The sequence below is a fragment of the Leptopilina boulardi genome, unplaced genomic scaffold (genome assembly GCF_019393585.1).
Source record: "Leptopilina boulardi isolate dan_hultmark-lab unplaced genomic scaffold, ZJU_Lbou_2.1 LbouV2_372, whole genome shotgun sequence".
NCBI classification, from domain to species: domain Eukaryota; kingdom Metazoa; phylum Arthropoda; class Insecta; order Hymenoptera; family Figitidae; genus Leptopilina; species Leptopilina boulardi.
In genome coordinates this window covers 579,615-602,858 of record NW_026137943.1, presented here as the reverse complement: position 1 = coordinate 602,858, position 23,244 = coordinate 579,615, and the positions used below count along the sequence as shown (strand labels likewise).

Sequence of the window (23,244 nt, the reverse complement as noted above, 5' to 3'; positions counted from 1 at the left end):
AATTCTTTAATATAAAAATTAATTTTTATAGAATAATTATACGACCTCGAATGTTTTTTCGAACAAATGAAAAAATTTTGTCAAATAAAAATTCGATCAAAATTCAAAAATTCTATTAAATGAATTTTCGGTTATGTAAAAATTCTGTAATAAAAAAAAATCAATTAAATTGAAATTCTGTGTCAAATAATAATTCGAACAAAAGAATATTCCTCTAAAGGAAAATTCTATGTAATAAAATTCTGTTGATTAAAAATTCGTTTAAATGGCTATTCTGTTAAATGAAAATTCAAACAAATACAAATTCTAATAAATTAAAATTCAATCAAATAGAAATTCTGTGAAGTATATATAAATATTGATCTGTTAAAGTTAGCAAAAAGCAGCATTTTTAAAACAGAAAATAATAACGACAAAATTGTTTCACAACTAATTATAGCAAGAAATTAACGGCAATTTATGACAAATTCCCCATAAAACACGGTGCAATTTTTGATAAATTTTGCTATAAAATTGTCAATAATTATTTAAATCAATTGTAATATAATATTATTCTTATCATGCAAGTTCAAAATTATTTCTACTAAATTTTTAAATAAAACGACTTATCGGTCGATGAATCCCACGTTGAAGCGATGATTGCATCGCCACTTCAGGGCCACTCCCGAAGACCCCTGTGCATGATGCTTGGAGTTATCTGCAGATCGGGAGGTTTTTTTTTTCTGTTTGACTGAAAAATAATAAAGTTTTATTTAGAAAAAAAATAAATTTAACAAATAATTATTTTCTAAATTTATTAATAATCTGAAACGGATTATCGACATATAATATACTTTTGTACAACACGCACTAAATAAAAATAAAAAAGCTGCACCTTGCCACGTTTTTTTTTTTTTTTTTTTAATTAATTAAAACAATTTTTAAAGCTGATGTTATGTTAGCTGTATAAAAAGAATATTAAAAAAAAGATTCAACTTTAATTTTGAAAACTGTTTGAGGCATTGAATAATTTCCTGTATTTTAACCAGGATTTCAATCATTTTTATCAATTAACTAAAATTGCTTTTAAGCGAATGCAATATTTAATAGAATTTTTTATTTAACCCAATTTAATAACAAAAAAAAAATTTTTTAATTTCTCAACGTTGGAATTTTTATTAAACACAATAATAATATATAATTGTGTATAAGTGTATAAATAATAAATATAAGTTTGTTAAATAAATAAACTTAACAAAAATTCCTTATCTTTTATAAGTTAGCATCCATTTTAAAATTTTGAAAATACGTAAATATTTTTTTGTTTAAAAAAAAAGCGAGAGCACACAATCAATTTTATGTAACACATAATCCGGTACAATTTTATAAAAAAAAAAAAATTTACCATTAAAAAAAAGCTTTTATAAATTTATTTCTTTTGCATAAATATAATTGTCAAAGTATTAATTTTTTTTATTTTTGTTAATTAATGTAATTTAATTTAATTAATTATTATTATTGATAATGATGATAATAATTAAAATATATTGATAATTTAAAATAACTAATTTAAAAAAAAAATAGTACGAACACAAATTAAGTAATTATCGAATTAAATCCATGTATTTTTAATTATTTTCGAAAACTTACCAAAAATCGAAAAAGGGCCCAACAATGTCAAACGATCCTCTTCTACCTTGAAGATTAGCGACAAATTAATTTTCGGAGATCCCTCCTCTGGGTTATCAATTCAGATTAACAAATCAAAATCAAAACCGTTCAAAGAGACCGAAAATTAATTGCCGCATAACCTTTTTTTGGGTCCTTTTTCTGCTATCTGATGCATTTATGATTGGTCATAGCTCGTCAATCAAAAATGAAATCTGAAATAACGAACAGTTTACTTTACATGCATTGTCGGAAATTTTATCTAAATAAAAAAATTAGAAATACGTAATAAAAATCACATTAATTAGCTGTAAAAATAATATTTTCAATTCATATTTATTTCATGATAACAAATTAATGATTATAAAAGCACAAATTATGTTTTAAAAAAAATATTTTTTAATTATTAAAATGTCAATATTCTCAAAAATAAAAATTGCACAAAAAATTTAAAATCTGAATTTTTTTTTGCTTGACAATTAAAAAAATAAAAGATATTTTTTAATTCGCCAAATAAGAAATATGAAAAAATGTAAAAAATTTTAAATTAAAAAATTGGACAAAAAAATAACCTAAAAAAAAGTATTAACAAAATTTAATTAATTCGATGTATTATTATTTTGAAAATACTTACCAAAAATCGTAAATGAGCCAACAATGTGAAACGATTCTCTTCTACTTGAAGATTAGCGACAAATTAATTTCCGGAGATCCCTCCTCTGGGTTATCAATTCAGATTATTAAATCAAAATCGAAACCGTTCAAAGAGACCGAAAATTAATTGCCCCTAACCTTTTTTTGGGCCCTTTTTCTGCTACCTGCTGCATTTATAATCACAGCTCGTCAATCAAAAATGGAATCTGAAACAAAGAAAAATTAACTTTGCATATATATATTGCCGCAAATAATTTTTTTTTTTCGACAATAAAAATTCAAAATCAATAATTATTAATTTATTATTTATAATATCTGAATTTTACAAATTTTTAATTCGCCAAATAAAAAAAAATGCAAAAATATAAAAATATTAAATTTGACAAATATAACCTAAAAAAAAGTATTAACAAAATTTAATTAATTCGATGTATTTATTTTGAAAAATTATTATTAATTATTATTATTATTATTATTATTTTGAAAATTCTTACCAAAAATCGAAAAAGGGCCCAACGATGTCCGACGATCTTTTTTTTCACTTCAAGGTCATCGACAATCTGAAACAAAAGAAAAAATCACATTACATTGCAAAAAAAAAATGTTTTCTATCACAAATTTGTTATTTTTTCAAGAAAAAAAAACAACTCACGACATAATTTTCCTTCATACTCGGAAAGATTTTACAAAATTTTCATATTTTTAACCGATCTTTCATGTAGAAATGACGCGAGAAGGAAAAAATTTTCTCCCGCCCACCCAAACATGCTCGACCCATTGTGACGATTTTCACATTTTCTCGATTATATTTATTAATTTTTTTTTATTAATATTTGCATTAATTATCAATTGTCTCAGCTTGTGGAGACAGCTGAAATGAAAAAATTTCCTGAAATAATAAAAGTCAAATACCTCTTTTTTTTTGTTGAGAAAAGTGGAGAGACAATGGCGAAGCTTGCAACCGGCAACGTCGAGAATTTTTTCAACAATGAGGGAAATTTTTCGAATTTCACTCCGATGACAATGTTTTTTCACAAAAAAAAACATCTCACGACACAATTCGCGTTCATTTTCGGAAGATTTTACCAAATTTTTCATATTTTTAATCAATCTTTTATGTAGAAATGACGCGAGAAGGAAAAAATTTTCTCCCGCCCACCCCTCAACCCCCTTGTGAAAATTTTCACATTTACACTTATTCTCAATTATATTTATCAATTTTTATGAATATTTACATTAATTATCAATTGTCTCGGCTTGTGAGACAGCTGAGATGCAAAATTTATGAAATAATAAGTCAAATACCTTTTTTTTTGGTGAGAAAAGTGGAGAGACAATGGAGCTTGCAACCGGTAGCGTCAGGAATTTTTTCAACAATAAAAAACGGAAATATTCAAACTTCACTCGTATGACTCTGATTGGTTCGAGAGCTTAGAGAACGTGGTAAATTTAAATATTTGCTTAAAATTCCAAAAAACCGGATATTACGAATATTACAATAATAAAGATTTATTATTAAACTAATATAATTAATTGAAAAATAATTAATTTTATTTATAATTACTTGTTAAATTTTAATTAACAGAAAAAATAATTTACATGTTCTTATGTTGGTACACCTGATTTGTTGTTGCGCCATCTGTCGTGCGTTTAATGAAACTTCTCAAAATTTTTGGAAATAAGTTTCTCAACTATGGCATAAGTGAAGAACTGTCATCAATTTGAGGTTAATTTATTTGTAAACAAACACGAAAATTAATATAAAAATAGTCTTTTACAATTAATTTTATTACTAAAAATATTGTAAATTAAAATTGTAATTTATGAATTCCTAAACTAATTACATGTATCCTTTAAATTATTATTTTAAAATGGTGAAGTAATGTTTGTAAAAACAATATTGAAGTTTTTAATTGAAAAATAAAATAATAAAATAAATATTTGATAGAAATTAAATTAATTAATATTATATCTATAATTATCAAATTATAAATATTTAATTTATATTAAAAATAAAAATATTTACGTATAAATTAAAAAAGTCTTTTAAAATTAATCAAAATTGTTTCGTACACTTTTGATATGTCATTTAATTTCTGATTGTGAGTTTAAAAAAATGAAACAATGTATTTCGAGATAATGTATAACATATTTTTGCTAAATATTGAGAAATTATATCAAGTGGATTCATCCTGTTTTGCTCGGTTGCCCTTTCATTGAGGAATATATATATATATTTATATACGTGAACAAACATGATAAATCAACTTCTCAGAAAAAAAAATGGAGATAAATATAATTTTTTTTACCACTAATATTTAATAATATCTTTTTGAATTGCTTAAATAAATCTTTATTTTTTGGAATTTTTTAAAAATTTGATTCTAAATATTTAAACAATCTTTTTATAGTGTACTGAAAAAAAATCTATTCTATTAAATTCATAAAATATTAATGAGAATTATATTAAAAAAAAATCTCTTCCTTCAAAAGCTTCTTTTAATATGAATTTTATCTATATAATAATTTTCTGAATAAATTATTACATTAATACAGAGATAAGTATTGTGTACATTAGAACAATATTCATTTGTATTTTTATTTCACTGATAATTATTTTTTATTTTTTTCTTAAATATAAAACTTTTTTTCTTTCTAAATTACAAGAAAAAAAAATTTTTTATTTAAAAAATTATTGTGATTAACAAATTTATTTTTAAAAAATAAATAATAACGAAGTATATAAAAATAATGAAAAGAATAATTTGAGTAAAAATAAATAATGATTCTATACATAGGGCGATTAATCTACTTTTTTTCTCCTATCTATTAATATAACTAGAAATTGATTGATCCCAGGACTTGAGAAAATGTTATATTACTAAATATAAATCAAAATTAAACTAAATTAATGTATATTCGTGTAACATTGAACTGAGAGTAAGCAAACAAATTAACATGGAACCAAAGGAATATAGGAGCAGCGTTCTAATCTAAGCTACTTGTTTTCCCTTAGGATTAAAACTGAAAGGTTTAATATTACTTAAGTATATACATATATTTATGTATAAAAGTCTTAGTAACTTCTCAAGTATTATAATACTAAACACTTAAAACTAATTTCATAATGTTAAATTAAAAAAGAGAAATTTAATTAATAATTTTGATAATTTGTAAAATTATAATTAATTTATCTAAAAATGTAATTTAATGACAAATTCAATATATTAATTTAATTAATAAAAAAAAAAGTATTATTAATTTATTTTTTTACATTTCAGATATAAAGTTTTCTATCGAGAGAAAAAAAAAGCAATTATTGCGCACATGTGAAATCATTCACGCAATAATATTAATGAACTTCCTTCAATGATTTGATTATCCATATACACATAGTGCTAATGAGTTAGCGATAAAGAAGAAAAAAGTATGTATTCATTATTAATAATAAAGAGATGAACTGATAAGAAAGGTGCGAGAAATTATATAAAATGAATCCTCGTTATTGCCAAATGTTGCAATATTTTACAAGCGAAAAACGACATCAAGAATTCTGAATTACACGCGCCTTTCGTGTAAGGAAAATAACTATATTCATTAATAATAACAATAATTCAAAAATAATTTAATTACTAAATTCAATTTATATTCTAACGTGAAAATAGTTTTATTTTTACTGTTTTAATTTTAAATTATTATATTTTTATTATTTGTTAATATTTATTAATTAAAAAATAAAAAATTAAATCATAAATTATTATTTACAGCAACTGGTTTCGATACAAAGATCTGACGGTAAAAAAAAAAAATAATGACTATATATCACGCGGTATTGCAAATAATTGCCATAGATTATACTGCGCGGGTGCCACATTCACCTTTATAGACAACGAGACCGAGAAAATGGACCAGTCGCGAACTACATATAAAAGTGGGTGAGACGAGATCCTCGGCTTTGCTTGCACACAAAAAGAGAAAGATTCAAGCAGCCTCAAAAGTATACCGCGAGGGATGCTGAAAGATGAATGGGACAAGCAAACATTCAAGATGGAAAATAGAACATAAGAAAATGTTAGAGAGAAAAATATATTTTTCAACAATAAAAATTAAATCCTAAGAAAAAAAAAATGATACAACATTTTAAGAATAAAATAATTATTTTCATATAAATTTTCAATTCTTTTTTCCTACATTAAAAAAATATATAACAAATAAATAAAAAGCGAAACCGCTAAAAAAGAAGAAAAACAAACATAATATAAATCCAGTTGACAAAATGAAAGACTGAATAAGAAATAGGAAACCGTAAGAAACAATGAGAAACTCTGAAATGAAATTGAAAACTCTAAGTATTTGAAAATAAAATAAAAGGAAAATTAATGAATTTAATGAGGGATTGAAACTAGAAATGAAAAATAGAAATTAAATAAAAATTGCAGAAAATTACGATGTATAAAAAAATAAGTTAAAATTGTAACTAATAAAAGAAGAGAAGAAATGTCAAAAGAAACAATAAAATAGGAAATAAACTGAAAATAGTAAGTAATTGAAAATAAAATAGAAAATTAACTCAATTTTATAGTAAATGATTTAAAATAGAAAACGACTATATATATGTAAATTGAATGTCAATAAAATAGAAGGGATAAAATTAAAAACTAAAGGGTAAATATAATTTTCGTTTAAAGAATGAATAAAAATAATAATTAAAAAATAAACTATATTTATTTATTTAAGTTAAACTAGAATTAAAACAAAAACCAAAATAAAATACACCATAAAAAATCAAAATGTTTAAAACATAAGAAGAGAAAATAAACTAAAATCCAATACGAGAAAACGATAAAAAAGAAAATTAAATGCCAAATCGATAGAACGTTAAAATAAGAAATGGAATATATATATACATTAGAAAATAAAGAAAAGGAAAATGGAACCAAGAGATAAAAGCTTTTCCCTCAAAAGAAATGAAAAGAAATTTTTTCAAAGGAAATCTAAAATAGAATTCACGAGAAAAACGAGAGTACTTCAATAATTAAAGAGACTATTGGCATAAGAGATAGAAAATAAGAGAAGAAAAGTTGTTAATATAAAATGAGAGACAGTGAGAATTTAAAGAAAAGAGAAAAAAAATCAGTTTTTTTTTATTCATCAAAAAATTTGATCGTACGCAGGACGATGTGCAAATGTCGATTTTCTACGAGAGAAGGTGGGAGGGAATATTGCATAATCATTCACCGCCACCTGCACTCGTTTCATCATAGTCGTAACGGTAGCTCTTGTCTTGTTTTACTTTCGCCAATTAAATTTGCAATTGTTTAACGCTAATATAAAATTCCCGATTATTGAGAGAGTTTTATATTGCCGCAAAAAAAAAATAGAAAAAAAAAGAAAAATCGCTGAACGCATCGATTAACACGAGCGGACAGTGAATTCCATTGCTAAGAAAAGATCCTTCCTGAAGCGCATGCGTAATTCTTTTTATTCAAATAAAAGACAATTTAAAAAATAAAAAAATACTTTTTATTCACTATGAATTTTTATTTGATTAAATTTTCATATATAACGAAATATTTAAAAGAAATATTTCAGAAAAATTTTTCAAAAATAAAAATTCTATCTAAATTAAATGAAAATTCAGTGAACTAGAAAATTGACTATATAAAAACTAGGATAAATTCTATAGAATAAAATTTTTCTATTTTCATTTCTTTCAAAAAAGAAAAAAATAAATAATTTTTTTTTTTCGCTATTTTTAATATAATGATAATGGTTTCCAATTTTCGAAATAATGAAATTTCATTTCAATTCGAGATCAACTAGTCTGTGAAATTCATTTCAATTGTCGCTTATTTTCTAATGATCAGTTTTCTCCTCTCGACTTTCAATTTTGATGCCAATTTTCCAAAGTGGATTTAAAATCTTTTTTTCGATTTTTAATTATCAATTTCTTGATTTTTTTTCAATTTCGAATATAAACTGTAACAAAATGGAGAAAAGAAAAAGATTATTAATATTTTGGAAAAAAATTTGAATTACTTATTAAAAAATTAAAATATATTTACAAACTTGTCAATAAATCTATTGTATTAAGAATATTATTTACTTTTATAAAATAATATTAAAGAATTTTTTTTTTTCATAATAAATCGTCGCTAATATCTTTCACTATATTCTTTTTAAAAAAATTGACAATTTTTCCATGTCTTCCAAGACCTTCTTCGGAGAATTTCTTTGCATCACGAACACCTTCATTGAATAAAGGATTTGATGCGCAGTCTTTTTCAAATTGTAATGCCTCATCTGTGTGAATAGCAGAAAATGTCGCGTGGTGAGCGGACAAACGATCAGCGAGCATTGCCTCTTGTGGATGATAGGTCAGTTTACTCGCCAAGACGGCAGATTCACCTACAGCTTTAAACGAAAATTTATTATAAGACATAACTCAATAATTAAAAGAAAAAGATAATAAACTAATGACAAAATAATAGAAATTAAAAAATTACAATTTATATATAAAATAATAATAAAAAATGGTTATTCACTTAACTGGAAAAAAAAAAATTTTCATAAGGGGAAAAATAAGATTTTCAAAAATTCATTTCAATCTTCTTTTCTCTTGAGTTTCTTCAATAATTTTATTATCATTTCACCAAAAAAAAAACCATTTAACAGAATATTTATCAAAAAAAATGTGACAAATTTCAAATGGAAATTATATCATAATTTCCTTTAATAATATATATACCAATTTATCGGTAATAAAAAAAGGGGGAAACTTTTTTCTAAAAAACTGAAAAAGTTTTTTCGTATTTTTTTTAAACAGAACAATTCTTTATAGGGCGTGACAAAATAAAAGCAAACTTTTTCGTAAAACAAAAAAAATTTTTAAAAAATAAAATAGTTTTATAATTATTTTCTTTTTTTTTTTTAATTTAACTTACCACATCCGCAACTGACAATACGATTGGCGAGTCCAAATTCAAAAGCTTCTTTTGCATCAATAAAACGACCAGTTAAAATCATATCCATCGCACGGGAATATCCAATAAGTTTTGGAAGTCTCACAGTTCCTCCACACATAATTGGTATTCCAAATCTTCTATTCGAAAAACCAAGAGACGCTGTTTCATCAATTAATCTTAAATCGCACATTAAAGCAAGTTCAAGTCCCACATCAAGTGCAAAACCCTCAACGGCAGCAATAAGTGGTTTTTTAACGAGACTATCTCTACTACTCTGAAATAATTAATAAACAATTTTTTCATTTAAAAAAAAGAAATTAAAAAACATTTTTATTTATGCAAAAGAATTTTTTATTTAAATAATCAATTATAGAAGAAATTATATTAATATGAATATTCAATTAAATTATTATTTTTATTTATTAATAACGATAAATACTATGAGTATATGTGTGTGTAAAATATTTACCAAGGATGAAAATTGTGGCAATTGATTATCAGATGTTTCATTGTGTTTTGCAATTTCATGAAGATCATAACCGGCACAAAAATTGCCATTTGTCCCATAAAGAATGCCAACTTTGACATTTTTATTTTCTTCAAATGCATCTAAAGCTTCAGAGAGATATTGTGCTGTTGAAAAATCGAGACTATTTTTTCGTCTAGGCCGATTTATGCCAATTGTCATTAATTCATTGTCCACCTCTACTAATATTGTTTTTTCTAAATACAAAATAGAAATATTATTTTTTTTAAACAAATTCTTATATATTAATGCAAAAAAAAAATGTTTCAATATTTACAGAAATAAATCTCCAAATAAATTTTAATTAATGAAAACAAATTTAATGGATATTTTTCGATTTTATTTTTTAAAAATTACATTTTTGACAATACAAATAACAAAATAATAATAGTTAGCAATAATTTTTGAAAAATAAAATAGAAAATAATGTTCATATACGAATATTTTGAATTTTGAGGTTAGTTAAAAAAAATCATAATGCTTAGTTTTTAAAAAAAAACATATATTATAAAATAATAAAATATATTTATCATCTACAAAATATAATTTTTATTTTTAAAAAACTTACCTTCTTCAGGTTTTGAAATCGATAAATTTGAAGCAGCAGGAGCTTCTGATGTCAAATTTCGTTGCAAATTTTGTTTTAAATGCGTACACAAAACTGTCAATCTTCTTGTGACAAACATTATTATATATTTTTATATCACTTTAATTAATAAATTAAAATAATCCTGTAATTTTATAATTGTTTTCGTCTCTATAGAAAATGACACCAATAAATGATACAAAATTGTTTTCTTTTTCACGTGTTGTGAAGAAGGTTAGGTTAGGCTAGGTTGGACTAATTCACAACAGTGATACCAACGTATAAAAAAAAATATGAATCTTCAAATTGAAATTTTAATATCAATTAAAAATATCAATTAAAAAATTAACTAACAACAATTCTTTTATTAATTTCTGTACAACATTATTAAACTTAATTCTTAATCTCAACAACAATAACAATAATAAAAATAAGAAAATAATACATTCGTAAATTTTCCCGCCAAATAGAATTAAAAAATATTCTAACCACGTGACCCTTTGTTTATATATTTTGACAGTTGTATTATGTTTGTTTAAAATTTGTTAAAAACTTTATTTAAAAAAATAGAAACAGATAGAAAATAGTGATAATCATTATGAATCGTAATTATCGAGCCCAGGGGAGAAGTACAGCTCATATTTTACAGTTATTCAATAAAAAAGAAAATAAATATGAAGCTGATGAAGTAAAATCTTCAGATTCTCAAGAAAGTTCGCAGAGTACTTCATCACAAAAAAATCTAACAGAAAATGATAAAAGTAATGATTTGTAAGTATTTTGATTCTTATTTGTTTTAATTTACAGTGTAAATTTATATAAAAAAAAATTTTATTATCTATGAAAACATTAACACGTGCTTTTACGATCCTAACCTCAATTATACCAGTTCAATATTATTAATTTCTTCAATTTCTTCAGAATTGTTTATAACGTTCTTATTGGGAAAAAATCTAATAAGAAACATAAAACATGGGATGAGGATGGAATTTTGGAAGTTAGTGGAAATAAAGCCGTATTGAAGGTATGCAAATTTATGAAATTGAAAATTTAGTTTTCCTTTTTTTTTTGAAGAAAATAATTTGAATTATAATTTTTATTAAGGATCCAGATGGAAAATTTTTGGGAAAATTATCTGTAACCACAGAAAATGCCATTGAAGGTTCAATATTGTCAATGGGTGGAAAAGAAATACAAGTAAATAATTTCCTTTCATGTATTTTTTTTTTTTAGATAATATTAAAAAAATCGTTTATTTCTAGATTATTGACAAAGTCATCTCCCAATTGAATAATCCAAAGCAATTTGAGAAGAAGGATGAAATTTTAGAACCACCTTTAAAAAAATTGAAAACAAATAATAAATTCATTCCACTCAATAAAACAGGTTTTTCAAAATGAATTTTTTTTTTTTTAATTATTTAAATAAATAGAAAATTTTAGTTTAAATTAATAATATTGATATTATTTTTGTTTTTTTAGGCAAAGGTCTTGGTGGTATATTACAAAATTATGAACCTCTAATAATGCCACGTCCAAATGAGGAATTAAATTGGACCGATGAAAATATTCAAATTCGTGATGTATCACTTGATGCTTGTTTAGCAATAGTATTGAGACCACATCAACGTTTTGGTCTTGTATTTTTATATAAATGTATTATGGGTATGAATGATGCAAATTATTTTGGTTCAATTTTAGCTGATGAAATGGGTCTTGGTAAAACATTACAATGCGTTGCTTTAACATGGACTCTATTAAAACAAGGTCCTTATGGAAAGCCAATATTAAAACGTGTTCTAATTGTTGCTCCAAGTAGTTTATGTGGAAATTGGAATAATGAATTTATTCGTTGGCTGGGTATACATAGAATTTCTCCATTTGTCATCGAGGGTAAAAAGAAACCAAAAGATTTTTTAAAATCCCCAAGAGCATCAGTGATGATAATTAGTTATGAAATGTTTGTTAGAAATTTTCAAGAAGTCAATGAAATTGGCTTTGATTTATTAATATGCGATGAAGGACATCGTCTCAAGAATAGTGAATTAAAATCATTGAAGGTAAATTTCATAAATTATTTTGTCAAATTAAATATTAAAGAAAAATCTTTTTTTTTAGTTACTAAATCAATTAACCTGCCGTCGAAGAATTCTTCTAACTGGAACACCGGTTCAAAATGATTTACAAGAACTTTATACACTTGTTGATTTTGTAAATCCAGATATTCTCGATACTAGTAATTTTTTTCGAAAACATTACGAAAATCCAATAGTTGCATCACAAAAACCCGACGCCTCCGATGAGGTAATTACTTTGGGTCAGGAAAGAGCTGAGGAACTTCATGAAAAAACAAAAACTTTTATTCTACGTAGAACAAATGATTTAATCAATAAATATTTACCAACAAAACATGAATTGGTGATATTTTGTCGATTAACATCAGAACAAAAAGATGTTTATACAGCTGTAACTGATCTTTTAATTGAGAAAGAAATATTAAAAACAAATGTCATGCCATTGGCAATAATAACGGCATTGAAAAAAATATGTAATCATCCAAATTTATTTTTAATTGAAAAAAGTAATTTAATCGACGAATTGAAATCAAGTGATTTTTTCATTAAGAAAAAATCCTATGAATCATTTGATTATTCAGTGAAAATGAATGTTGTTCGTGCATTATTGAGAGAATTGAAAAATACATCGGAAAATTTAGTACTCGCTTCATATTTCACAAAAACACTTGATTTACTCGAGAAACTTTGTAATTTAGAAGGTTTATCCTTTTGTCGTTTAGATGGTAGTACGGCAACTAGTGGAAGAACAAAAATAGTCGATAAATTTAATTCAAAAGGAAATATGACACGTGAGAAAAATATTTTACTAAATTACTTTAATGTTTGAAATTTGGAAATTAAAATTTCCTCTTTTTTTATTTAAAGGTGTTTTTCTATTAAGTGCAAAAGCCGGCGGTGTTGGTTTAAATTTGATAGGAGCGTCACGATTAATTTTATTCGATTCCGATTGGAATCCAGCGTCAGACGCTCAGACAATGGCAAGAATTTGGCGTGATGGACAAAAGAAATCTGTTTATATTTATAGGTGAAAAAATTATTTTCAAAATACAATTTAAATAGCGATTTGGTTAATTTAAAAAATGTTTTTCATTTTTTTGCAGACTTTTAACAACTGGTACAATAGAGGAAAAAATTTATCAAAGACAAATAAGTAAAACTAGTCTCAGTGAAGCTGTCGTCGATGCAAATCATTTTGCATCTTTAAAATTATCAACAAGTGAATTGAAGGTATGTTAATTTTTTTCTTTTTTCAAATTCGTAAAATATTTTGTAATTTAAAAAACAATTTCTCTACTTGTAGGATTTGTTTACATTAACTACAGACACTTATTCTTTGACTCATGATTTAATGGATTGTTCATGTGATAAAGATGTTGAAAATGAAGACAAAGAAAATGATATTGATCTTGATGATTCTCGTGTTTGTCAATTGGACATACAAACAAATCCTGAGCAACCAATAACAATTAATCAACTTCTTCGTTGGAAACATTATAATCATCCAGTTTCCAAAGAGCTTCTCAAGGTAAAAATAATTCTTTTTTTTTATAGAGTTTCTATTTTCAAAGTTATGATTTTTTTCAGGAATTATTCTTGGATCGAGTCTCAGAGTTTATAACATTTATTTTTCAAAATTCGAGTACTGAAAAATAATTTTTTTATTTAATTATTACGAATTGTAAAATTTGTTTTTTTTTTTGTTATTTAGTTAAACTTGGATAATTATTTTCTAATTGTTCAAGTACAAAAATGACGTTTAAAATTTATAAAACTTTTTTAAGGAATAAGATAATTTAAAAATAAAAATTAAATGAAAAAAAAGTTTCCTATGACAAAATCTACAAGAATGTGTGATTTAATTTATTTTTTTTAAAGCATTTTCTACAAGAAAAACATAGTGAATATTATGATTCATAATTTTTGGAAATATAGAATATATTTCTCTTTTTTGCACTATAAAAATTGAACAAAATTTATTGTGTGAAGAATAAAAAAAAAAGTTGCCTTTTTTTCAAAGATTTTGTATCATATATAAATGTAAATATTTGGCAAACAAAATTTAATTAAAAGAAAAAAAAATTTTTTGAGAAAAAGATTCAATATCTTCCTGATCGACGACGTTCCCGTGACCTGGATTTACCTCGAGAACGAGATCTACGTCTACGATCACTGCGTCCACGTGATTTTGATCTTGATCGTGATCTTTTGCTGCTACCACTGCTCTTCTTTCGACTATAAATATAACGTCGCAATTCCCTTGAAATTGGTTTAATGTGCATGAAATTACAGAATCCCGATCTTGTGCATTCTCTGGAAAATTTAAATTTTATTATAAATTTAATATAGAGAAATAATTTTTTTTAAAAAAAGGAAATTAATTTCTTTTACCCCATTTCGTATTGACGGCAACAAGCTTCTCGAAAATCGGTAACTGGCGAAAGTTCTGCATAAACAGGTCGTCCACCAAACCAACGATTATTCAAATCATTAACAGCCTTTTCAGCGTCCTCTTCTCTTCGAAATTTGATATAAACATTACCAACGAGATGATCGCCGAGATTATCGCAAACATTCATTTCCTCAATTTCTCCATATTTTTCTTCGCATTCAAGGAAAACGTCTTCGAAAAAATTGTCATAATGTTCCTGCATTTCTTCATCAGAAACATTTGATACCACTATTAAAAAAGGAAAAATTAAAATTTAACATATCAAAATAATTTTAATGTTAAATTATATAAAATATGCATACTTACAATGAGAACCATCGGCACTTTTTGCCGAATTTTGTGGATTCACGTACAAATTTTGCAGTAAACATGTCTATAAATATATTTTATTTTAATTAATGTCTTATAAAATACACACTCTACAAAAATTATATTTTTAATTATTTTATAAATAAAAAAAAACAATTTCTCGATTTTGAGGTTATGTTCACATTTTGTGTAAAACAGAAAGAAAAGATTAAAAAACCATATATAATTATACATAACCAATAAAGTTTCTAAATTATAATAATTATTTTAATAATATATTGTAATTTACCTGACTGAATGTTGGTTTGTTGTGAATTCGTGAGCATCGATCGCCATGACGGCAAGCTCCAATTTTAAAGTAAAAGGAACAATTTACTCTGGGGGAAAAAAACAAATGGAAAATTGACAATTAAAAATTGTTTACAAAACAATTTACTATTGTTATTTAAAACAAAATAAAAATATCACTTACTTATCCTTTTCGGTACCGAAAATCGATGCCAAATATTCAGCCATCCTTCCTGGCTTTTCTTTTTTTTTCGTAAAAAAAACAGCAGAAAATAAAAATGGCGATTCACCAAGGACAAAAAGACGGAAAAGTCAGGAAATTTTCCCTCTATGACGGAAAATTTCACTAACCGCAAAATTTAAATTTTTTAATCAAAAATCTTAATATATTTTTCAAACATTCTTTATTTATAAAATTTTAATAATAATGTTAATTAATTTTCAAAAATTTAAGAGAAATATGGTTAATTTTTTCCCAAACGTATATATATATATATATATTTCTTTTATCGGTAAAGTAGTTTTATAACCTAACCTCAATCTGTCATTCGTTTTCTGGTGGAAAAAATAAATTAACAAAGATATATTTATCATTTATGATTTATCCTTCTAATGAAATAGAGAGAAAAAGTAAATAAATTATAAAATAAATGATTTTTATTCAATAAAAAAAAATTCACGGTAACTTTCACAAGTGACATATAAAGTTTCGTTAAATTTCATTTGTAATTTCAAGTTAGTTGAAATTTTTGAGAACCGTCTTTCGATTAAATGTCAATACTACTACTACTACTACTACGAGGGCTTTAAAAAAATATAACGTCGTCATGTCGTAGGGGAAAATAGGCCCAAAAAAAAAAGTATTTTTTTTTTTCTAGTGAATTAATTAAAATTTACGTGCGTGTGTGTGTATATATATATTTTTTTTATATGTAGATTATGAAAAAGTCGAGTAAACATCGAACGGGTGTGGGTAATATTTCGCAAGTGTGTTTTACAGACGTCAAGAGGGATAAAGGGGACCCTCGTGAGAGTCTGTCAAATTTTTACATGAAGGAACAAGATATCCCCGAATATTTAGAGGGCTGTGGTCTCAGCACTTGTTCATCAGGCGATAATATGCCTGAGGCAGTTGATGTATTTCGCGAACAACAACAACAACAACAGTCCAAGGAGAAAAAACTCTCCTCCGCTTCATTGTCCACTTCGGAGACAAAAAAAACTGTCACCGTTAAACATCCCGAATCGAATAAACCAAAACCAACTGCCAAAAAAAGCAAACCCATACAGGTAAAAATTGTTGAATAAAATTTTACTTTAGATTTTTATTTTTTTTTTAATTTTCCACAGGCTGACTTGGACGTATCTAAGGAATTTATAAGATGTCGTGATGAATGTGTAACAAGGCTTGATTTAAGTAAATCAAGTATATCACAACTTCCAATAACAGTTCGTGATTTAACGCATTTGGTGGAATTTTATCTTTATGGAAATAAATTAGTGACATTACCATCGGAAATTGGATGCCTTGGCAATTTAAAAATACTTGCACTCAACGAAAATTCACTAACGAGTCTTCCCAATAGTCTCGAGAATTTAAAATCCCTAAAGGTCCTTGATCTTAGGCATAATAAATTAAATGAAATTCCCGATGTTGTTTATAATTTAACATCGTTGACAACATTATTTTTACGTTTTAATCGCGTTCGTTATGTTAGCGATCGTATAAGAAATTTAATAAATCTAACAATGTTGAGTTTAAGGGAAAATAAAATAAAAGAATTACCAGCAGGCATTGGAAAACTCGTCAATTTAATAACATTCGATGTATCACACAATCATCTTGAACATTTACCAAAAGAAATTGGCAATTGTATACAATTATCAACAATTGATTTACAACACAATGAACTTCTTGATATTCCCGAAACAATTGGAAATCTCACGTCAGTCACGAGAATTGGATTAAGGTACCATTTTTATTTTTTCTTTTAATTTAATTTTATAAAATACAAAACTAATCTTTATTTTTTTCCAGATACAATCGTCTCACGAGAATTCCAAAATCATTGGCAAATTGTAAATCAATGGATGAATTTAGTGTTGAGGGTAATCAAGTTTCACAATTACCCGATGGTTTACTTTCAAGTTTATCGGATTTAAAAACAATTACATTATCGAGAAATGCCTTTACATCATATCCATCGGGTGGACCATCGCAATTTACAAATGTCTATTCAATAAATCTTGAGCACAATCAAATTGATAAGATACCATATGGAATATTTTCGCGTGCAAAAAATTTAACAAAATTAAATATGAAAGAAAATCAATTAACAGCATTGCCACTTGATATTGGTACATGGATTAATATGGTTGAATTAAATCTTGGTACAAATCAATTAACAAAAATTCCCGATGATATTCAACATTTGCAAAATTTGGAAATTCTCATATTATCAAATAATTTATTAAAACGAATACCAGCGAGTATTGCAAATTTAAATAAATTACGTGTACTTGATCTTGAGGAGAATAAAATTGAAACATTACCAAATGAAATTGGCTTTTTAAGGGAATTACAAAAATTAATATTACAATCAAATCAAGTGACATCATTGCCAAGGGCAATTGGTCATTTGACAAATTTAACGCATCTCAGTGTTGGTGAAAATAATTTAAATTATTTACCAGAGGAAATTGGAACACTTGAAAATCTCGAATCACTTTATGTCAATGATAATGTGAATTTACATAATTTACCATTTGAATTGGCGCTTTGCACAAATCTCAGTATTATGTCAATTGAAAATTGTCCACTCTCTCAAATACCAGCGGATATTGTTGCCAATGGACCATCGCTTGTTATTCAATTTTTAAAAATGCAAGGTCCTTATCGATCTATGTAACAGGATCAAGTAAGCTAATTGTATATTTTCCTTTTTTTTTTTATTTTTAATTTCTCTCTCTTTTTAGTATCATTTTTAATAAGAGATACAAAAGTATTTTTAATTCTAAATTTTTTAAATTAAATGTAAAAATTTTGTCATCGAATTTTTCACGGTCTTCCAAAATATTCAAAATCACTTTCCCCCTCCCCCCGAAACGTGTGTGGTTCTTTCAAAATTTGTCTTGACTTAAAAATTTTTTAAATAAAATTCGCAACGTTTTTAAAATAAAATAAAATTTATTTCCTATTTTCAAAAAAAAATTAGGAATTTTATCATTAGTTAGAAAATAGTTTTTATTAATTCTTTTAATACACTTTTTTTAAATCATTAGTAAAAAAAATAAATATTTAAACGTTGCAAAATTCACAAAACGGGAATTTATGATATAAAAATAAAAATGCAAATTAAAATAATTATCTAAATATTAAACAGTTTTGAGAAATTTTTCGTTAAAAAATTACCGTAAAACAATTTTTGAAAATTAGAAAAAGAAACTTCTATTTTTCTAATTGAAAAAATTGATCAATAATACTCCGCCTGAAATAAATTCATTAATATAATTATAAAAAAACAAAAAGCTTTAAAAGCTTTCAAATTATAGGATTTGAATTGATAAAACTAAGAATGAATGAAAATTTAATTCTATAGATGAAAATAAAAAGAATACTATATAATTTTGAAAATAAATTGCAAAGAATAATTGAAAATTAATTTGCAAAAAAAAAAAAATACGAAGATTAATTAAAAATTACAGTAAATAAATTTCAAATTTTTTTGTTTTGCAAGAAATTTGTGAAAAATAATAAAAGTGATTACTGTTTTTTATATATATATAATAATATATAAAATAAATGTCAATTGAGTTTCATTTAACTCGATGTTGTTCGTTTACATGTTTGTTGTCACTACTTTTGCAATATTATTATTGCAGAGTACTTTGTACGTTTTATTAAAACATTTAATTTAATTTAATTGTTCTCAGCGCATAAAAGGAATAAGTGCCAATGTTGTAATGTTGATTTTTTTTTATCTTAAAAAGAAAAAAAAATTATCGATATAGATAGAAATCTATTTCATCAAATTTATAATTTTTCATTACACGATCTCTTATGAAACTATTCACTATTATTGATTTAAAATATAAGCTCAAAAATAAATCAGCCTTAAGCAAAACTGTGCCATTTTTTTTTCTTCAATTTATATCACAAGAAAATTTCACATTACTTTTATTCGAAAATATTTATTTTTACATTAGAAAAAAATCTCTTCACTTGAAAAATCATTTTTCTTCTTTTAAATATATTTTCTTTTTTTCTAAAGATCTACTTTCATCATACATTTTGATATTTATTAATAAAAAAGAGAATTTTTGAGTAAAATATCAATTATTATACTCAAATTCTATTGAATTTTTAAAACAATTCGATTTTTTCGTAGAAAAAAAATTGTCTATGTCAAAGATTGACTTTTAGATTTTTTCTGATAAGAGTTTATGAAAATAATTATAAAAAAAAACTCTGTATTTACGTATCGGTCATAAAGGAGGGAAAAATAGGAGATTCTTGTTGGTTCATTGTTAAAAAAAAACTTTTTGTTGAAAAAAAAATGTAAATTTTTCTTTTTTATTTAAAACTATTGACCTTAAAATATAAAATTTGTTTAATTATTCGAAAATTCATGTAAAGAAAAATGTTTGTAAATAAAAATCGATTTCAACGAATTTTTAATCCAACAAGATTCGCCAATTTTTTTTTTTTTTTTTCATTGAATCTTTGTAAATGTTACTCGAGTTCAACTACTGATTAATATTCAAAAAGTTCTAAATAAGCGAAGCGAAGGAAAATTTTCTTTTAAATAAAAAATTTTTTTAAATATAAAAAATTATAAATTTCAAATGAATTTAATTAAATACGTTAATATTAAAATTGAAAAAATATTTTTTAAATTATTTCAAAAAAAATATTTCTAGAAAACAGGTTGAGAGATTATAAATGATAAATTGAATTATGATTATTTTTGAATCACGACTTCGTAAATATTGAGAACTTTAAGAGCAACTCCGGATTATTGTCTCAAAAGTATTTTTTATTAAAATCTGACTTAATTGTATTATTAATCCATATTCCTGAAATTTTGAATGTTCAGATAAAGGTAAATTTTTTTAACCAAATTTTTTTTTTTAATTTTATTAATATAAAAATAATTATAAAAATGAATATATATTTTATTTAAATCTAAATAAATTAAAATCAATTTTCAAAATAATTATTTAAAATTACTTTTTTTTAAAAAATAATAATTCAAGTAAGGGAGAAATATTTCTTTTAATATGAAACTTCAAAATTTGAGAAATATTGATTAATTTCCACACGTTAAGATGTATCCAGTTTTTAAATAAAAAAAAAATCTATATTTACAAAATGTATGTAAAAATATTTATAGTTTTGTAATACTATCGTTATACGAGATAGATGTAATATTGAAGATAGCCAATCTGTTATTTCAATGAATGTGATCGAAATTTTATATTTAATATAACATTAATGATAATTAAAGATATGAAGCAAGATGTCAGTTTTTGTGAAAAAGCATAAAATAATAAAAATCACTGTGTCAGAGATGAAAAAAGAAAAATAAAAAATAGAAACATGGATAAAGTCAGAAAAGAGATATTTTATTATTATATAATGAAAATCATTTTTCTATATGTTATTCGACAATTGACAATTGTGATTTTAAAAAAAAACAGAAACATAAGAGTTTTGCCTTCCAAGATATGTGAAATTACATTGAAAATTACCTGGATGGAAAGAACAATTGTAATTTTATTATTAATCCTTTGATTTGGAACGTTATTTTATTTTTTAAAAATAAATTCTACATTTTTGTTTAAAATAAATATCGTTATATTTTTTTATTTTTAAATTAAATTTTAAAAAAATGTTTATATAATTTAATATTTAAAATTTACTCAAAAAAAAAGAAATGTGAATTTAAAACTGAAATTTAAAATTCAATTGTTTTTCACATCCTATGGTTATATTGAATAATGTGAGAGAGAGAGAGAGATTGGCGCTGCAAGAACTTTTGTAAAAAAAAGAAATATATGTCTTTAATTTGTTAAAAGATGAGAAAAAATTCTCATTGATTTTATAATAATAAATAAGTTGTTCGAAATGGTTAAAAAGCATTTTGAGTGTAACTCGTGTAGTTTGTAAGAAAAACAGAAGTTTACGCGAACGTAACAGAAAATATTCTTTTATATATATATAATATAAAAAAAAATATAAATACAAGTATTTTATCTGATAGTGAATTCGAGATAATTAGAAGATTCAAGATTAGTTAATTATTGTCAAAAAGTAAAAAAAAAAAAAAGAAAAACTTGTTTTATTCACATACGAGTGCAATCGAAATTTTAATTTTAAAAATAATATAGATTTGAAAAACAATCTTCGATAACACTTGGAATTATTTCATTTTCATAGATTTTTTTCTTAAGACTTGCCTCTAAACTAGTATCTTTCGTATCATACCTCAGGGCAAAAATACTTTTAACCATCCACAAAAGTTCTTGTAGATTATCATTAGATAGATATTTGAAATAAAAAAAATTATTGTAAGATTAAAAAAAAAAAAAAAAAGAAACAAAAAGAACAAGAGTGAGATATGAAAAGAGAAAAAAAAATACTTTATTGTGTTTATAAATACAATGAAATAAATTTATTATAATAGAAAAAAATTTTAATGAAATATTTAAAAAATTTTCGGTGAAAATAAACAATTTTCCCTAAAACTTGAATAATATTTTGATAAAATTTAATTGAAAAAAAAAAAATAATTTCTCTCAGTAAAGGCATTTACTATTATAAACGTCATAGATATAACTTTAAAAAAAAATTATTGCTTTCCGTATATAATAAAAAGAAGAAAAAAATAAGAGAAAAAAAAAATGATTGAAAGTTAAAAGAAAAAGTGTAATATTAATTTGTTAAAGCAAACTGTTAAACAGTTTTAAAATGCCATAGACGTCCTATATAAATTGCACGTTCTGAGAGTGGACTTTACGTGAATATTAATTAAAAAAAATAATTAAATAAAGCTGAATAGTCAACTATTCTCGTATCGTGAACTTGTTGAAAAAAAAATCGTAATATTACGTGTACAATTAAAAAAAAAAAAAAAAAAAAAAGAAATAATATGTAATATTAATGTATTTCAGTGTATATTATACTTAATATAGATGAACGTATATAAATATTTCTAAATATACAAAAATGTACTGTATCGTTTTGTCTTTCTTTTAGAAAAATATTTATAAATACTTTATTCAGTTTTTTTTTTCGAAAATTTCTCTGCAATTGAACTTTGTTTTTTTGGTATGAAACCTTTTGATTTCTCTATTGATATCTGTAAAATTATATATTATAATTGAAATTTAAATTTTATATTCAAATTTAAATATAATAGAAATTGAAATTAAATTTTTCCGTCAATAATAATTGTTGAGATATTAATTTAGTTTTTGATAATTTTGAAATTAAAAAAAAAAATTCTTACGTATGATTTTGTTATTGTTTCAGTTGATGTGGATTCATCGGTTTCTTTTTTAAAAAGAAAATCATTTTGAATAGAATTGTTGATGAAAGAAACGTTGGAATTTTGAGACCATGATGTCAGTATTTTAGATTTTTGTTCATAATTTGATGATTGAAATTTTGTTATTAATTCTTCATTTTTCATTTCATGTTTTTTATCGTCATTTGATTTTCTTTTTACAATTAAATAATTG

At 23.9% G+C, this 23,244-nt stretch overlaps 4 protein-coding genes and 2 long non-coding RNA genes across 8 annotated transcripts; 3 read left to right on the top strand and 3 right to left on the bottom strand.

Annotated features, from left to right (window-relative positions):
- Positions 1-329: 329 nt before the first annotated feature.
- Positions 330-2,494, bottom strand: LOC127287697 (uncharacterized). Its single transcript, XR_007843907.1, has 3 exons — positions 2,282-2,494; positions 1,630-1,862; positions 330-730 (listed from the first exon to the last, which is right to left on the bottom strand). It is a non-coding gene; the product is annotated as an uncharacterized LOC127287697 (long non-coding RNA).
- A 1,492-nt stretch (positions 2,495-3,986) lies between these two features.
- LOC127287695 (uncharacterized) lies at positions 3,987-6,471 on the top strand. Its single transcript, XR_007843906.1, has 4 exons — positions 3,987-4,147; positions 5,144-5,332; positions 5,583-5,876; positions 6,069-6,471. It is a non-coding gene; the product is annotated as an uncharacterized LOC127287695 (long non-coding RNA).
- Positions 6,472-7,801: 1,330 nt separating this feature from the next.
- On the bottom strand, positions 7,802-10,623 carry LOC127287694 (probable enoyl-CoA hydratase). Of its 2 annotated transcripts, XM_051314757.1 has the most exons (5): positions 10,361-10,623; positions 9,736-9,989; positions 9,246-9,540; positions 8,408-8,715; positions 7,802-8,280 (listed from the first exon to the last, which is right to left on the bottom strand). In XM_051314757.1, the coding sequence occupies exons 1-4, from the start codon at positions 10,476-10,478 to the stop codon at positions 8,441-8,443; spliced, it is 942 nt and encodes a 313-aa protein (XP_051170714.1). In that variant the 5' UTR covers positions 10,479-10,623; the 3' UTR covers positions 7,802-8,280; positions 8,408-8,440. The 2 variants fall into 2 exon arrangements, with proteins under 2 accessions (XP_051170714.1, XP_051170713.1); XM_051314756.1 differs by lacking the exon at positions 7,802-8,280 and having other exon boundaries at positions 8,309-8,715.
- Positions 10,624-10,871: 248 nt separating this feature from the next.
- LOC127287797 (DNA repair and recombination protein RAD54B-like) lies at positions 10,872-14,258 on the top strand. The gene is made up of 10 exons (XM_051314927.1): positions 10,872-11,149; positions 11,300-11,402; positions 11,483-11,575; positions 11,641-11,764; positions 11,860-12,437; positions 12,496-13,243; positions 13,320-13,479; positions 13,556-13,682; positions 13,756-13,980; positions 14,040-14,258. The coding sequence occupies exons 1-10, from the start codon at positions 10,977-10,979 to the stop codon at positions 14,106-14,108; spliced, it is 2,400 nt and encodes a 799-aa protein (XP_051170884.1). The 5' UTR covers positions 10,872-10,976; the 3' UTR covers positions 14,109-14,258.
- A 19-nt stretch (positions 14,259-14,277) lies between these two features.
- LOC127287799 (splicing factor U2af 38 kDa subunit-like) lies at positions 14,278-15,846 on the bottom strand. Its single transcript, XM_051314930.1, has 5 exons — positions 15,686-15,846; positions 15,503-15,590; positions 15,211-15,277; positions 14,844-15,132; positions 14,278-14,765 (listed from the first exon to the last, which is right to left on the bottom strand). The coding sequence occupies exons 1-5, from the start codon at positions 15,727-15,729 to the stop codon at positions 14,552-14,554; spliced, it is 702 nt and encodes a 233-aa protein (XP_051170887.1). The 5' UTR covers positions 15,730-15,846; the 3' UTR covers positions 14,278-14,551.
- Positions 15,847-16,068: 222 nt separating this feature from the next.
- Positions 16,069-22,739, top strand: LOC127287798 (leucine-rich repeat protein soc-2 homolog). Of its 2 annotated transcripts, XM_051314929.1 has the most exons (4): positions 16,069-16,361; positions 16,438-16,791; positions 16,852-17,471; positions 17,540-22,739. In XM_051314929.1, exons 2-4 carry the CDS (start codon positions 16,441-16,443, stop codon positions 18,408-18,410), a joined length of 1,842 nt encoding a protein of 613 aa, XP_051170886.1. In that variant the 5' UTR covers positions 16,069-16,361; positions 16,438-16,440; the 3' UTR covers positions 18,411-22,739. The 2 variants fall into 2 exon arrangements, with proteins under 2 accessions (XP_051170886.1, XP_051170885.1); XM_051314928.1 differs by having other exon boundaries at positions 16,069-16,791.
- Positions 22,740-23,244: the final 505 nt, after the last annotated feature.